This window comes from Bombus fervidus, chromosome 2 (genome assembly GCF_041682495.2).
Source record: "Bombus fervidus isolate BK054 chromosome 2, iyBomFerv1, whole genome shotgun sequence".
In the NCBI taxonomy this organism is placed as follows: Eukaryota; Metazoa; Arthropoda; class Insecta; order Hymenoptera; family Apidae; genus Bombus; species Bombus fervidus.
This window is the reverse complement of record NC_091518.1, coordinates 16760330-16779262: the sequence shown is the minus strand read 5'-3', so window position 1 is coordinate 16779262 and position 18933 is coordinate 16760330. Positions and strand designations below refer to the sequence as shown.

The 18933-nt window shown below is 32.5% G+C and overlaps 1 protein-coding gene across 1 annotated transcript in view; it reads left to right on the top strand.

Moving 5' to 3' along the window:
- The window catches only part of LOC139992339 (uncharacterized), a 74687-nt gene that overhangs the window by 46017 nt on the left and 9737 nt on the right, over positions 1 to 18933 (top strand). The window contains exons 3-4 of the mRNA XM_072013103.1: positions 8723 to 8865; positions 15706 to 15847. Of these exons, the coding sequence (XP_071869204.1) occupies positions 8723 to 8865; positions 15706 to 15847 (285 nt within the window). The remainder of the gene's footprint in view (positions 1 to 8722; positions 8866 to 15705; positions 15848 to 18933) is intronic.

Here is an 18933-nt window from a genome sequence, read left to right as displayed (position 1 = left end):
TCACGATCGAGAAACTCGAAGAACGAGTTTCGAACATTGAAAAAGAATTCTAATAAGCTAGTCCGCTAATTTGCTTCAAAGTTTGAAGGACAGGCTACTCGACATTTCTTCCGAGTTTTAAATAGCCTCTTAAGAGTTTCTAGTTAATTTTTGAGAAGTTTGGTTATCAACCCTTTGCCGGATTAATTTTTATTTTTCAGTTTCGCGAGGTGACTTTGTTGAATTAATTTGAGGCATTAAAGATACTTGGGATTTAAGCTATTTGATGAATTTCAGACACTAAGCGTCTTTTATTATATCAGAAATATGAGATTTATGTTCGATGATAACGCTTATTTGGCTTGTTGGAGAAAATAAAGATATAATCGTTTTTTTAAACGAATCGAACTTTCAACGTTACGTGAAAAACAGTCAGAAACAGTATACTAGGATCACAGACATAGGATTTTCATAAATTCAATGTTATTTAAAAATATCGAATTTCATACAGAGGAAAGTACCTGAACTGTTGCCCGCATTTAACGTTTAATTTTTACGGGGAAAAGTAAACAGAATTTACGATATTTCGATGTGAATAAGTATTTATTTTTTTTATTTTCGGTCGTCGTTTAATTGGAAAACATTCAACGACAGATACACCGTGTTAAATACTTTGATACAAATTCAATAACAGCGTAGTAACGCCCGGAGATATTTTTTTCAAAAATCAAGATCAGCCGATCGATTTTTAATCCCACCAACACAAATGGTCGTTGCAACGGTTTCTCTTTTAATTTGTGCAATTTACTCGTGTCGTTTCGAAATATATATCGATAAAAAAAAGAACAGCGTGGTAGCAGCTTCCCAATGTTTACTATATTTTTTCTTTGGTATAGTTCATAAACTTTATTATTTAACGATGTAAAAATTATCAATTCTGTGGTAATAAGTAATACAAAAATAAGATATACAGTAAGTCACGAAAGTATTCGAACATTTGCAGGAACCTTATTTGAATACATTATATTAATCCATTCATTAATACTATAATGTATTATATTAAAACGTTAAAAAATTGCAAATTACTGTATCATTAGATACAGATACATCACAAGATATTTAGTATAAATATACACATACATATTTCATATAAATACCACTCCTCACAGTTAACACTTATTATAGGTATACTTATTACATGTATTTTTATTTTGGTCGTTTATATTATGTACTAATTCTTCACTAAATGTACAATAAATTGTAACTTCTATATATTGTATAATATATGTTCAGATTGGTTTTATATTTTATCAAAATAATAATGACAATTGTTACAATGCTAATAAAATGTCAAACTGTTCTTACATAACACGCACAATGTCTTTATAGTAAATGTTCAAGCCTCTTCTCTATTTCTCAGAATAATAATTTCTATACGAATTAAAGTCGTGAAATTTTTCTGCTAGTTGGAATAATGGTTTACGGACAATTCCCTTTTCGTTCAAACGATTTTATCGAAAAGCTGATATCACTTGAAGTCAGTTGTTAGGCTGATGGTGTAAATTCCTTCTGGAATCGATCAACCGCGTTTAGCGATAGGCATTCTATTTCCTCTGTCGCAAGATACTTACAAATTGCTTCTCCAATAACGTAGCGTCGAAATTCGAATCATTTAAAACAGCAGCCGATTACATATATTAAACAAATAAATTACAATATTCAACTGTTTTTTGAACGCTTCGTGAACCATGAGCTCGAAATTAGAACGCTTTAAAAGCTTTGAACACGAGGAAGACGTGTTACGATTAATTCTAAGTCATCCTTGTGTAATTTTCAGCTCATATAAAATTTAAGAATTATTATCATAATTTTCGTTTTTTTTTTTTTCAAGCAAAAGGTAATTATCATATCATATAATTTAACACATTTTTTCCAGCTTTAAACTGAAAAGGTTAAAAGAACGTTAGATAATTCTACGAAATTTAATTTTCCGTGGAACTTCTCTTGCTTTTATAAATAAGGCGTTACGCTTATAAATTGAACGTTACCCTAAACAATTAATTCGCAGAAATGCAATAAGTATTCTTGATCATACCGCGGGGAATCTTTTATGTGCAAAAAGAAGCCATACAAGATTTACAGTCGTTGCGAATTCTTTTTCGCGGAGTAAAGAGGGCAGTTGATTTGCAGGGATAAAAATTATACGGTTTCGTTCGTTAGAAGCTGCAGGTGCAGCTCCCGTTGCATATGCGGAGTAAGTAGAGGCACAAAAGGTTAGAGCTCGTTAAACCATTCGGCCTTGCTGCTGTTACTTTTTGCGGCATTTGACCAAAAAAGGAGGTAAAGGGGTGTGTTTCAGTTACGTGACTCACTCCTTAAAAGAATAGCTAACAAGTTAGCGGGAAACCGTAAGTCTCGAGAATGAGAGAGTCACTTCTTCTTGGTACTTTAGAACTTTCCCAAAGAAGCATATTTTTTTCCGAACACATATGTGAAAGACATTGAACTCTTCAGCGTATATTTATTCATTGGAAAAGAAGTGGAAGGAAATTCATGGTTCCTTTCTTCGCAACTTATCTCTTCAATCTTACGATTGTGAAATATAATAGAAAAGTTTAAATTTAACGAACCTTGAAACGTGGAATAACTTTTACTTGTGATATAATGCATTCAAATATTATAATAGAATATTATAAGTAGGATATTGGATTAGTGTATAAATACGATTTATCTTTTAAAATATTCCATTTTATATAATATATGCTGGACATATAAACACATACAATATATAAAAGTGCATCTGGTATTTGTATCAGATCTTCTTCTATTTTATCGTATCTTGTACAGTCGAAGTTCGATTACCATTTAATGCATAGAATGTAATGTAAAGGGAATTAAGGATTAACGTAAACAATATCCATTGTGTACCCGAAACTTTTTTCGAAATTTAACGAAAGTACATATTGAAAAAATACCAAGCTAAACACGACAGTAGATATTTTTCAAAATTTATACGAACAACAATGAGCCGTTTGACAACTTATAGATAGAGATAAGCGCTAATTAAGTGCTTTGACATTAAAATTACAAAAATGTCGAGAAGCGAAGTTATACAACCACTTTGCCCTATGAACGAGTTAATTATAAATATTCCGATAAATGATAGAAAATAGAAATATCGTCATTTGTTCATTCGAGTTTGTACGAAACCGTCCGATAACAGTCGGAATGTCCTTGCTGAATAGGATCAGTTGAGCGTGCTATCGAACGCGTGGCATCCAGCGTTTATAACTGATGCTAAGGAAGCGAAAACGAGATTCAGAGAGCAAATCGAGCAGGTTTTTGCTCGGATAAATCGCGTTCACGTCGATAGTAGAAATATCGGGGTGAATTTTCGGTAACCGAACCAAATCAGCCGGCGGAACGATAACGCGCGCACGTGTACATAAAACGGCCGAACGTACGAGCGCGCGTGATTTTCCAAGTAGCGCCGCGCCATTTTCCCAAAATCATAAATTCAGGAAATTATGCCGCGATTTCTTTCCATAGGAACACGAGATTAGAGGATGATGTTCTCAGATTTCTAGGAAATAATCAATGAGGCTGAGGTTGGATTTGAGTAACGCGGATTACGTGAGATTTTGCTGGCGTTAGCTCCATTGAAAGTTGGTTCAGATTTTGTATGTACTTGTCTATATTGTGTGCGTGTGTGTGTGTGTTATATGAAATATTTTAAAATGTCACTGGCATTCTGATGATTATATTGCTCGTTTGAAACTAATTTGAAAATGTATATAGAAATTGCAAGGCATTTATTGCAAACATATATATTTTAAACATATATACAAAATAATCGAGGCTTGTTGATATAGTGGACAGTTGATCGTTGAAATATTTTTTGTGATCTCTGCGAAATACATACTATACATACTTATATTAAATATCTTGTAATTTCTGTATACATTTTCAGATCAGTTTCAAATTCGATCAACGTAATCACGATATTCGTGTTTCATTACGGTGCTAATGGAGTTTCCAAATTCGAAATTTCGTATAACACACATAATACGAGTTTATATATACACACAAGAGCCGCTTACAAGTGCACGAACACTTTCAGGAGTCTGTGTATGTTTAGCGAAAACGTCGATTTTTGTACATTTTTAATTGCCAATGATGACATAACACTGCACGGTAAATCGTCTAGCAACGATGTTGCATGCCTTTCAGTTCATTGTTATCGGATCAATTGCAATGAATTATTTCGCGTGCTGCATTCACGTAACCAGTTTACGAGCAACCGCACGGATAACAGTCAGTTCAAGTGTAGTGGCCCGGCTTCCGCATTAAAATTTCAAATTTCAATCGTAACTCGAGCTGCGGCGAATCATCTAAATTCGTCTTGCTCACGCCACCGCGAAATTACCGGCACGTGTACGCGAAATTCAACAATCACTGTCATTCTGATCGAAATGAAAACCGACCGATTAATTTTCATCCAGGCATTTTATTTTTATTTTATTTATTTATTTATTTTTTTTTTTTATTTTTCAAAAGATGTCATTTGCAAGCCGAACGTATTTCGGTATACATATTGAGAAAGTTGAAATGTTTCTCACGGTAGAATTTAATATAATTACGAAACGAAGAGATGCACAGTTCAAAATTTTAATTTAATTTCTGTCTTATAGTATATAGGACAAACTTTGTATCCTTTTACGTTCTTTTTAATTACTGTTCGTTTTACTTTCCGTTGGGAGATGTTTTTTATTTTGCTTGTATTTAGAAAATGGGAAGCAACTTTCTAGAAAATATTTTTAATTACACGTAAGAAAAAGAGCAACCACATGGTTTGAAAAAAATATAAAAAAATCACCACTAAATTTTTTGTAAAACGTCTACATGTATGATCAATAATTTGTTTCGCAGCTTTTCGCGTTTATTAACAATTTATACGAAGCAACTACTCTGACAGAAGATAAATTCTACATAGAAGTAAAGCGATCTTGAAAATAAACCATTATAAGGTTAACGTTAATTAAAGATGCCTACATTTTCGTTCAAAATTTCACATTTTAATACTTCTTCATAAATCTATTTGTCATTCATGTTATTCCTTTAAAAATAAGAGACACTTATCCACATTAATAAATATCGTATATGCAATAACCATGTCTGCATAATAATTTAGCAATCAATGAATTGACAAGCTGCAAGTTACAGGATATAAATATTGTAAAATTAATAAGACGCTCAGTTAACTTGTAATTTATAAAATTTATATACACCACTTAATTTATTTCATTACCAAACTTGTTGCGCAAAAGAATATTTTATAGACGTCTGCGTAATTTAAACGAAAACTACATAGTAATATAGCGCCTTTCTTTATTGATTTCCTGACATTCCTGTTACTTGGTAACTAAAATAAAGTATTTCGATATTTTATGCAAAAATATAAACAATAGTGTATAACCTTCTACGTTCGAATAATTATTGATAATTGCTACGTTAATTTCATTAATATCAGCGTACATAATTGTTATGCCACGAGGCTTAGTATAGGCCGTATTTCTAACCGTCGCTCGCGGTCCTGCAGCGTCGCAGACTGATCGTCTTATCTGCCCAAGGGAAAATATACAATGTAGCGGCAAGCGCTTATTTGTCATTAAGCGTCAAGCTCTAGAGACGTCGATTTCGGTCCGTTATTTCATCCACGCAAAGAAGGTGGCATGGGTGATCATAGGCGCGAACAGTGTCGTGAACAGAGCGTAGTGGGGGTCGTCTCCCCGAGAAGACAAAGAAATGATCGAAGGGCAATTAGTCTCTTTTGAAGATTCTAACTGCGTACATCGAGAGGTCTGACGAATAAAGTCGCTAAGTCTAACGAATATATCGAGAGATATCACAAAGTCGAGTCGAATTTCTGTAACGCATAAACTGTACTTATCGTTAAATAATTTGTGACATTTTTTATTATATTTATTATTGTTAAATATACAAGCTATGTTAACCTGTTAACACAGTGTTAAATTCATTGAACTATCTCTGTTATCTTAACCGAAACAGGGGAACGAGTAATTCGCGGCGTCGATTGTACAAATCGTAGCGAGAATTTACGCCTCTCGCTGACGCGTCTCTCCGCGAATGATCGTAATAATAATCAATGTTACTAATACATATATTTTATATAAAAATACATATTTAGTAGTTTAATATATATTTAAATTACTTGACAACATATTGAATTTTAAAATCGCTCTTCCGCGAAAAACGAGAAATGTGTTAATAATAAAATAATTTTTAAAAGACAAAAGGTGAAATCAAAATTTTGTAAACCACACTGCTGCTATTTCATGTGAACAGTTAGAAAGGCGTCTGAGGTTAGATATTAATCCCTTGGATGCTCAATCTGGTCCTTTGCTAGGGGGTGGTAATCTGAACGATAATCTTAAATTTTGCAAGTATCGATTCGTGTACACGTTGCTCGTCCATGCTTTCTTCGATTTATCCCGGTTCGTGAAATTGAAATTGAAATTGAAATTGAAATCTGAAATTTAAATGCACCGCCCCGATGAAGCCAGGGGGTGATATTCGACGAGTGTCGAGGAAGGTTAAAGGAAATAAAAAGGGAAACTGTCGGGATCACTCCAATAAGCAACAGCAAGATAATTACTCCGCTGGCGAGTAAAGACGTCCCGATTTCCGTTATTGGAATTCTTCCTCCTTTCCCCCCGTTCCCTTTTGTTCTTCTTTCATTGCTCCTGGTATCGATGGTAATGGAATTGTCACGTTGCGGAGAAACTCGATCTTCGAGTAGATTGTTTCCAATTATTTCTCACGATTATTGAAATATTTTCTTATTATCGATTCCTTTCTTATTATTTACGAATGTTCAACATTGCTTAATTTGTTTCTGCATTTGCAGTACCTCATCGAAGTATTCGAACACTTTTAAACAGCTTTTAAGAATATGTTATGTACCTTATACGAAACATTTTAAAATCTTAGTAATCTTAAGTAGCTTAAGTAGTAACTATAGTCAATTATCTATTATATCACTAAATCTCAATCCGCAATGCGATTATTTTTGATACTTTCTATATCTTTCGGATAACTATTCGCGCGGCACATTAATTTTCTACTACAATAAACCAATATTTGCAGTAAATATCTTATGGGACTCTCTTAACTCTTGTGGGATATTTTCTCATATGGTTTCAAACTTTACCAATATAATTATACCAACCGTATTTCAGTGATAATGAGATTTTCCAAATATTTTATATAATATGTACGATATAGATATACAAGTGATGGCAAGTGTTCGAATACTTTCATGAGCAACTATATCTCGTTAAATATTTACAAGGCGTTAATTGTTCTTTAATTAAAGAAATAAAGTTACAAGTATTCATATTTCTCTTTTTAATTTTTTAAATTTATTTTATTTATAATTACTTCATTATTCAAATAATTAGAAAAACGTGTAGTTTCGTTTAATCTACGCTCGAAATCGTTTTGACGAAACAGAAACATGCAGTTTATAGTTAGCAGCTAGTTGGTATACAACATTCTATTTCGATGAGAACTAAGGTTGATAGTGTTGATCGTTATTAAAGAGCCTTTCCGCTCTCCCTCCAAGATCTTCCCTTAATTAAGAATAGGAAAAAGTACTTTTCGTATTAAGAAAATCCTCTTAGAAACCCTGCGTTACTCCTCTTCAAGTCTCCCTCTATCTTATTAAATTTATTCTTATTAAATAAGTTTTGTTCTCTCGTCGCGTTATGAATTTATGAAAAGCGAGTTCTGAAACATAATTAACTTAATCGTGTTCAATTTTTTCAAAATATCGTGTTATTTAAGAGGGCTTGAAGAAAAGCGACAAGATTTATTATTGCGAATTATTTATTATTGTGGTTAAAAAAGATAACAACGAGGCTGTTAGATCGATAGCTAGTAATTAGATTAAGACAATTAGATTAGATAGTAAATTACAGTATTTTGTTGAATAAGAAACTTGTTTTTCTTTTTTAGAAATCAACTTGATTGATAGTTTATTTTGGTTGACTTAATTAGTTTTTTAATATATCAACTCAGAACTAGACTTTTTCTCGAATATCTTCATATTGATCTTCTATTTACGGTGTTCGATTATTTCTAATAATATTCAAATTATCTATCAATCCTTTTTAGTTCTTTTCATAACGCGAGAGAAATTGATCTTCGCGATATTTCGTTGAAATATTAATTATCTTAAGAAATCGAAATTAAAAACTATCAATATAATCGCTATAAGTCTAGTAGAATATATGGCCTTATTAACCTACTTTTACCTCTTCACAAATTCCTGAATTTCTCCAAATTGGTCCTCGTATCACGATTGCCCAAATAGCAAGTTGAAAAAATTCTTAACTATGTACTTCACTATAATTAGTTATCGTCACAACTCCGAAAGTCGTGGACGAAACTTTCCACGAGACATTCTTTCACCGAGATAATTACCAAAATTGCTTTCGTCGACTCAAAATATTCTTGCGTATTCAACGTCGTCGTTGCCGACGTCAGTGCACAAAACAATTTCTATTGCTCTTATTACGGAGTTCGTTGAAACGAATTCGCTGGTACATTTTCGTCCGACATTACGTTAAATCCTATCGAAAGTACTACTTATTCTCCAGATCCTTATTACCATTATACTCTTATGGTCGCATCATCAAAGTTTCTTTCTTATTTCTTGCAGAGATTTCGAGGCTGGCATGAAGTGCATCCAGACGTACACGTTGGATTGTCTGCAGGAGAAACAAAGGGAACACTTCAACTCGTTGTACGCGGGCACCAACAAGGTGGTCATGGAGCTGTGTCAAGATGGCCCTTATCAGGACGGTAAGTTGAATAACTACGTTGTTGCCATTACCCCCATGCAATTATAGGGTGGTTCTTGTCTGGTTGTTCTTGAAGAGTGAATTGAACCTGGCAACTTGATATTTGGTACAGTGTACTGTTAATAGAGTACATTACTATTCTCTTGTAATTGATGTATTGTAGGATATATTAATTAATTAATTATTTATTGATAAATTAGTTAAATCGAAGTAAAGTTTGTACCATTTGCTAACATTTTTATATGGCTAGAAAAATTTGCTACTATTATTATTACTACTAAACTTGAAAATGAGATGTAGAATCGAATAACAAAGCTTTCTGTAGACGCTATGTTAGTTGAGATTGAATATCGTAATAGAGGACCATATTATTATCGTTAATACTTATCGAATTAAAATATCATGATGCTAGGATATTCTTTTAAACGCCAAATCTAATTTATCTCATTTTCAGGTATATTATATTTAATATTACATACTTTAGAGCAATGGATTGGATTATTATATTTATAGTTGATATTTCTGTAATTCTGGAGAATAGCATTTTATTAAAAGAGTTAACCAATATTACCAGCTATCAGCAATATCTATTCATAGCTACACAATTAATTAAATTTTTCTTTCCTTTTATAAGTCTTTTGGAGCAAAGTCTACAAATGATATACTTGAACAAATGAATAATGACATGTGGCACAAAGCTGTTACTTTTTATAAAATCTATTCTTTTTCTGTGTTTGCTATTCCTTGATTCGATGTTGTTCTTATAATAGAAATGGGTCGATGTCGAATTATAAATTTTGTAGCAACCTAAGATCTTAATTCTGAAGATATATTTGGTTGGCACATCGGCATGTGGAAATATCTCGAGTCGACTTGTATTCAGGTTAAATACAAAATTATTAAGACGAGTATCTCACAATTGATCTACATTTTTTAATCTGTCGATCTCTTTCCGAAGAGCAGTTTCTCTTATCCAAAACATCTTTGAATTATAAGTCGAAATTTGAAATTGAAGCTAATAGTAGAGCATCGTTATAAGTTAGCACGTATAAGTTTAATAGTTTTACCATATTCTTATACAATTATTATACTATTTATTACTTGTTTTTAGATTGTATATAATTCTTGTAATTTTTTGTAGTACATTTTTGTCTTCCATTTTGATCTGTTTTCATTCCTGGTTCCACTTACACTGTTATTTATTTATATATATCATACCAATATTTGATTTCATACCAACATAACTTGTAATTTACCCTTGAACATTAATCAGCTTGCCAAAAGAGTAACTATTTTTAGTTAATAGTTATATATGTTGCTTAATCAATTTTTTTATGAAATGACATACAGATAAATTGTACAACATTCTCAAACAGGGCATCTATAATACGTTTAAATTACCAAATGTTATGATTTTATTTACGATAAAAACTACAAATAATATCGTTTATTAAGTATCTTATGCTAAAAAAAAAAAAAAAAAATTGCATTTTCCTACGTACGTAGCTCCTCTCATTTCATACAACTCTTTGGTCATTTAATTCTCTCCTACAATTTTTTTCGTCAATCTATAATATATTATTAATTTCTCTGCAAACGTTTATTCACACACGTGTATGTAAGTAGGTACACGTAATATCTGATGGATTTTACATTACGTTTGTTATACTAGGAGATATTACCAATCGTTTTTGGATGCCACGATCGAGCATGCTGTCGATATTCGGGTAATCTCCAGAGTACCGAATACATTATTGACTCCAATAGCCAATAGATTCGAATTGCTCGCACATATTATACACGGTTCCATAGTTTTGTCGTGAAATGCATCCTGCGATAATCATCTCAGAATGCGTCTTTCGTGGGACTTCAAGATTCCAATTTACATAATATTATCGCGAATTATATGCTGATCGTTCTATTCTTCGTCAATTTTGCATAAGTTTCATTTTTTATCGCTTTCTGGTGACATTTTTCCAATTTCAACCTCGTGAAAAGCTCTTGCTATCAAAGAATAATACATTTTTGCTATTGGAATCTACATATCTGTTCAATTATGCTGATATTCGTTCGAATTGTGGAATATTTGCAAAAATATGTAGGTAGTTTCAGGCTATTTATTTATCAGTTGTGTTACATAGTTCGAAGATTTTGGTAACGGCGTTATTCAATTTTATTATTAAATGAAAAATTGATTATTTTTACTAGATATTTTATAATTGTTTCGTTACATAGGAATCAAGTAATCTATCTAAAAGAGGTGTTAGTTTTCAATTCCATCTAATACACCGTAATTAACTATAATTGTTTTTCTTATAAATAAACCGAGTTCTAACCGTACAATGTTTCATTAAACGTTGAATACTATAATTTATTATAAAGTAATATTTACGTCTATAAATGTGTCGTATTATGTTTCCTCCTATTGATCAAATAAATTTTTTCTTTTTTCCCTTTTGTTTCATTTCTTTTACGTTGCTCTGCGACGTTAATTCGTAGAAAGTTGTATAAATATTTTCATATTATTATAACGATCACTATTTATTATAGTGACACGTTTCATGGAATTTTTGTCTGGCAGCGGTTTTCTTTATGCATTTTGTAATATTAGTAACATTAATACAATGAAATAGAATTTTACCAAAGTATGATTGATCCTACCATATTAACTATTCTAGTTAGTGCAATTATTTACATAGAATTTAAATTGGAATTTCCCAGCATGATATTTCCAACATTTATTTTTAACACAGAACTCTGCTCGATACAGAATTCCGTGATATTGAGCACTCGATATCTATCCGTTTTCGGTATTAGAACTACGCAAATAAAAAGTTACGTCCACGGCCAAAGCACTGAATTTATGTCGTTTCCTTTTATACGATTTATTTGATGTATTATTTTCGAAAAAAAAGAACATTAGTTTTTTTTATTGTTTGCGCATATAGATGTGTTGTCTGTTGTTTCATCCAGGATTACAACGATAACGTGCAGATACAATCTACGTTGTGATCCATTGAATTTTGCTACGCGTTCTTTCTTAACTAGATTCGCTCTATAAAATTGATTAGATTTGATAAAACTCGATGAACTTGATAGAAACAAACTTTTGACGACTTTCGATAAAAGAATAGATTTTCGTTTTTAATGTTACGTACAGTCAATAAAGTTCTTAAAAGCTCTGAATAAAATAAAATATTGACTTGTTTAAACTATTTGTAGTTATATTAATACGTCTTTTTTAAATAATGCAAAGCGTTAAATTTTAATTCTGAAGTAATTGGAACCTTTTTTACAATTCTTAGCTATATTACGTAGTTCTTATATGTTCTGAGATTTTTTTGTGGATCATTCTGTATACAGACTGAGAAAGAAAGAAGAAAAGAAATTAATGAACGCAAGATTTCTCCTACTGTATTAAATTCATAAAGTCAGTTCTTATTGCTCGAGACCGCATATTATACGAAGGATTTAGAGGACTAAGTTAATTAGCTTTTTAACTATGTACACAGAGTAACTTTTTATCCGGTTCAGAAGACAGACTTGGAATCTGAGATAAGGGTGGAACATAGCATTAATTCTTATAAATTTCATTTCTTACGCTGAAATGAATCGGATAGGTATTACCATCACAATGCTAATATTTTGTATAATATATAATACCTTCACATTAATTTTCATTTAGCGAAAAGCACAGAATATTATTCACTTATTTCACGATTCATGGTATGTCTCTTTTGATATCGACTTATCGACATTTTCAAAATTAACTAAAATTTTACTAAATCATAAAAGAGCAATTCATCATGTATTCGTTAATTCAGTGTCACAAAATTTTTATATATATGGTATATTCACTACTGGGATAGTCAATATATCTAATTCATAATTTTTATAGAAATTTTGTAGCAATGAGTTATTAGAAATACGTAGATCGACCTAGAACTATATACTTTTACATACATGTACTAATATTATTTTTCATCCTTTGTCATCGCTCTTAAAAATAAATTATGTATACGACATTTCCATTTACAACGAACTAACAGCTCCAAGAACTATAAAAAATCAATTTGCCTTTGTTACCTTCCAATTCCATAATTACAGAACTTTCTACTAAATTCTATACGATTCGGTGAACAAGTTAAACAACCTATGTACATGTATGTTAAAAAAAAAAACAAAATTTGTCTTGTTATCAAGATTTAGATTATCTCTCTTGTCTGTCGAAACGTCAAACTAGGTTTCGACCATTAGCCTGCAATCGACTATTTGGTAACGTATATACACACGTGGCTCCGTTCTCCAAGCAAAAGCAAAGGAAACGGATTCACTGGCCGCTGTTGTTCGCGGGCGATACACGAATTGAAACACGCTAAACGCTATTCCAGTCCCCAGGGCATGGAACGCGTTATTGAGTCGAGTGGTCATTGAGCTGCGTTGGTCCCGTGTGGCTGGTCGGTCTATAGTGCTATCTCGAAATCGGTTACGCGATTAGCGCCTCGTTAAGAGCAATACCACGGTACGCGACTCGTAACGAGCCCGATTATCGACGTCGAACGATCGAGTTTATTCGACAGTCCCGTGTTCGAGCTGTCCTCGTCGCTTGACGTAATTAGATACCATCCCTTTACTTACTTATCACGTGTTTCGCATCATTTCAAATTTTAAACCCCCGTCATTAGAAACCCAGTCTTCCTCATTAGAGAAAATCATTTTTCACGACGTAATCGTTATTTTAGAAATTTTTGAAATTTTACAAATTTTTCAACTGCTATCGTAGATTCTGACGATTAAATTTCGGATATTTGTAGAAACTCGTATTTTCTATAAAAATAACGAAAAGCGGAAGCTAGATATACGCGTATAGAATGCTCTTTTACCTATGAAATGTATTGCAACGAGCAGCATGCATACTTGTTGAATATTTTATATATTTTTGTATATCACGCGCATCTTTTTCCTTCGACTTTCTTATAAATGCATAAGAATTCCTAAACTATTCATAATTTATGTGAAGAGATTCTAGCCTGTATACGAACGTGATGAATATTGTAAAAGATATTCAGATAGATATTCAGTAGAAATAACTATATTATTAAATTCTTTTTATAAATTATTATTTATAAAAATATATAAATGTTGTTATTTTTATATTCAGAAGTAGGGTCGCAATAGTTATTATTATATTGTATGGATAAATCTATCACACCGTTCTGAGCCGAAAAACCTTTATTGCACACACTTACATGGACTAGGAGAAAAGAAGCAAAAGAACATCTTAAAACTATCGATTGAGTCTATCGATTGTATCTAGAACAATCTTCTAGTTATTGTTTTTTGTAACTAGCGCATCTGCATATGGAGGACGAGCACGAACTCGCGTTGTCATTTTCAACAATAAATAAGTATATTATCTTGTTCACTGCGTATCAACATTTACCGTACTTACAGCGGCTCTTTTTATATCTTGTTCCATCAATATTTTGTTCTCATAACTCGCATACAATAATGGACCATTATATATAAATTTTCATAATAATATATTGCCTACGTACTGATTTGATTTCTAAATTAATATTATTGCTCTGTGGGATAAAATATTTACAGAACAGGAATGGATATTCTACGTGTGTACATTGTGTATACGTTAGGATGATGTACGCTAATCATAAAAATATATGTACTGATATTACGTAATTATAATAATCAGATTTCGTTACTACGAAAATTTCAATACCAGAAAATTCATCATAATCAGTCTAAACGTAATTGATGCTCGATAATGCATGTGTATAGTTAGCATTAACAACTTAAGAGGTGAATTGGCTATCGAAAGAGACGAAAAAAAGGAAAACTGACCAAAATCGATGCGACGACACGAGAAATATGTATGCAGTTTTCCACGTTTCCCCGTACGTCAATATTGATAATCGACTTCAGAAATGGTGGACCGTTCGTTCGATTTACCTGTGATGCTGGTTCTGTAATTAATGTTATTATGTTTATTCAAGTTTTCGCTCGATGTACTGCAGGAAACTGACGGAAATATACAACGTGCCGCTGGAAAATTAATAACATGTCGATGTATGAACGATGGTTGTTTGCCGAAGCAACATTGAAGATAAAGAGACTTCATTACATACATGTATATGTGTATATCTATATGGTCGTAATCATTCTTGCGTATGTATGTGTTTGGATATATCCACCGCAGTTTGCGTTCGAACGATTATCATTGAATCTCGATTGTTTTTCTAATACCGATTTCTGGCGATGTAAATATTCGCTCTGATATTAGTTGATAACGATTATTAATTTTAGATCTTCGTGAAACCATCGACTAACTCGTCTGTGATGGAACTATTTCCAAAATTAATTTAGACTAAATAACTTTATTTTATCATTTTTGGAAAAATTTATGTTCTTATCTTCTCCGTGTCTCGTATTTAAATATTATAATTTCGTTTGGACCTTCAGAATATCAAACGAATATTAAAAGGTAATAAAGATGTAAACTAATATTCGACATATATATATTGGACACGTAGCAAGGCGCCAAATAGCGAATAAATGAGATTATTTCGAAAGCATGGTAAAAGAGAAATTCGTGTTTGGGCTAACATTGTCGTTTCAAAATAGTTTGATTAAGGTGTTAGGTGTTGAATATGCGCGAGAAAGCTAAGTCATCAATCATAAATAAATTAGAGACAAACAATTTTGCAAAAACGTACTCTATTAACAATACTCTGATTGCATGCTACGACGTCGTCATTTACGAATTTTCGAGTTCACGGAACAGTAAATTAATTCGACTGTTTTTCTCGTTTCTTTGTTCCAGAATTTCTACGACATGCGCCATGCATGCAAAAGGTGCAGCCGCAATACGAGTCCTGTTACAAGAAGTATCAAAGAATCACTCAGGATATCGAAAGTGGAAATCAAATTGCGAACCCGAATGAACCCCTCAAGCCTTTGTGCTGGTAAGCGAAAATTATGATCTCTCAAGAGGTTCCCTTTAACCTGTTAAGCGGATAGTTCACAAGTTAACATCTCCCTACGCGGATACATTAAAAATACAAGACGCGAAGAATCTCGTGTTAAGTGTATATGAACGATTTAATTTAATTTCACTGGAGATACGAAATGAGATGGAGTTAATGGACGAAGACCTTCACCTAAAAGAGGACTTCGTTTTTAAAAATGTATAGGTTTAAGGACTCACGGTTGTTTTAAACACGCGTCATAGAAAAACGATTTTAGCTGTACTTCTACGATGGAAAAAAGATACAGTAGTAAAATAACGGAGAATAAAATAATGATAACAAATGAAGGAATTCTAAGGAATCTGAAAAAAAGAAGAGAAATTTTAAGATATAACTAAAAATGGTGTTTGCAGACAGCTCGAATTTTTTTTCCTGACACGTGTCCAAAATAACGTAAGACCTTTATAATCTCCATTGGAATTTCTGTTGACGCACAAATGTACGTTTTTATTTTTTTTTTCTCTTTCAGATTTCATTAGGTATCATAAGTATTCTTAGTCTCAAAAATATATCAATATTATGATCTCATCAACCTGTCATAATACCTCTTTTAGAATTCAGTTTAACGGTGTTTTTTTTACATATGTGTTGGGTGTTGAAAGCCGTGCAATGCGCCGGATGACGCCGCTTATTAGTATTTAAATTACACGCAGTTAAAAAAATTTGGACAAATAGAAATTATATTGTTCTAAGAATTGCATGATTTACCGATAAATAAAACGAAAAATGATTTCTATCGCGTAAGCAGCGTTGCAGTAGTTTTATGCACATCGTATTTGGTATTACTGTATTTCCATATGTACATATGTAACAGTTGTAACAGACCAGCCTTGACTTTTGTCAATGTATCGACTGTATCCGTTACGCTTTCGCGTGAATCTGCTGAATTTACGTATCAGACCGTTGCCGTCAAAAAGGTTATATAAAATTATATAATACGTTTTTCTTTTTAACTATACCATAATCGTGCCTTTTTAAAATTATTTATAGGAAACAGGGATGATATAAAAGGAAATGTTTTAAAATGAAATCGCAGTTTGTCATTTCACGTATAAACGTGATTCTATTATTCTGTTTGTCTTTGATATCGTAGAATATGTGACTTTTCATATTTGAAAAATGCAATGAAATGAGCATTAATTTACAAACATTATTCGTCGTTTTCACGTTTTTACGGATCAGGAAATGAACAGACGTTTGCTTTTCATTCTCGTATTTCTGTTGCGAATGACGAGGCATAACTTAGAGCATAGTCGATACTACGCTATCAACACGACGAGCATCATGTATAACCTCGGAAACATGAATACTCTTGCACGTAAAAAATTTAATTAAAATTTTGCTCCCGAGCTAAGTCAGGCAAGCGTCTGATCGAAAATTCTATTCAGTCTGCCCCTTGTGCCGTGAAGGAATTTTTATAAGAATTCCGTAAAAAGAAATGTAGTTAAAATTTCTTCGCGTTGGCAACCGTGTAAGGATATTGTGAAAATTATTACTCTTAAAAGATGATAAAAATTGTTATAAGGACTTATTGAACAAAATTTACGAAATTTCATACAATTTTTCAATGTTTATAGTATTTGATGGATGGAAATTTTATTGGCGTAGTTTTAACGGCGCTGGTTGCTTTTGAACGTATTATAAATTAAGGGTCGAAGACGTAGAACAGAGAGATAGCATGAAAGCATTCCCTTTGGGCGAGTTATATTGTTAAGCACATTAAACGTAATAGGACGTGCACGAAAAGATTTAATGTAAAAAGAGCTTGCACGGTGAAGGGTGCAATTGAATTTACGCGATAAGAGAGTTAAGGGAGCGTCGTGTTCATATGCGGCGGGATGTGTTTGAAATTCTTTTTTCCTCTCGTGTGCTCAGCCATTTCTATTCCCGCTCGGCTCGCTTTCTGGTCTTCTTCCCTATCACTCTCTTCCTCTTTACGCCCGCTGTTTCTTCCATTTTCCTCCCTGGTTTTTGTTTCTTTCCTCTATTCTGCATCGTTTTGCTTTTTTCTTCGTCGTTTCACTTTGCTCCCACTTTGTTTTTCCCTTCTTTTTTCCATTCAGCTTCTGTATTTCTATCTCCTCCATTTTACTGTTTCTGCGGCTAATTGTTTCCTAAATTTGTATCACTTTCCTTCTTTGTCGTTTTACTCGCTGCTACGTTTTTTCTTTCCTGTGCTCGAGCATGTTTCTCTGTTTTCCTACGTTTCAGTATAATTACATTTCTTTTCCTTCGAATAAATAACAAGAATCGCTAATTCTTTTTGATTTTTTTTTTTTTACAGTTACAGTTTTATTGATATCAGTCTCTTGTATTTAATTTCACCGTGTTCTTTTTTCCTACACTCTTTCCTTTTATATTCTGTTTCTTTCCTCTTTTTTTAACTTTCTAGTTTTGTCCTTTTCATTTCCTTCTCAAATGAATTCATATATTTACCTTTTCACCAATTTTGTTTAGAATTATTACAATCTGTCTTCTACTGTTACGATACTTTTTCTTCCTTTATTTTAACTTATACAATCATGTTTCGTTCTTTTTTATTACTTCACTATTCTTTCTTTCTGTATTACAGTTTTCTCTCACTTATAATTTGCACTTTAATTCTTAATTTTTCATTCTCCTTCGTGTAACTCCAAGCTATAATTAATTATCCAACTTTTCCCCTTTCATGGTTCCATTTTCTATTTCATTTGTTCCCCTCCTTTTCTCCTTCTGTTTTACCCATTCCATTCCCTTTCTTTCCTCGTCTGTCTCTCGCTCTTCTTATCCCTTTCTCTTTTTGTCAACCATCTCCGACTTCTTCGAGCGGGTGATGCACAATTTCAAAAGCTGCAACAGACCGTGGCGCAGATAAGCTAATGACATTACGTTCTATATACAGGCATCAGCGTGAAAAGCTTCCTCCCTCGCGTCATGTTTACACGGCTTCGTCGAAAAAAAAAGAGAGGAAAAAGTACAAACGCGATGAAAAGCTAGTAGCGAACGCGTAACTACAATGCGAATACGTATCGAACGTTGCGCAT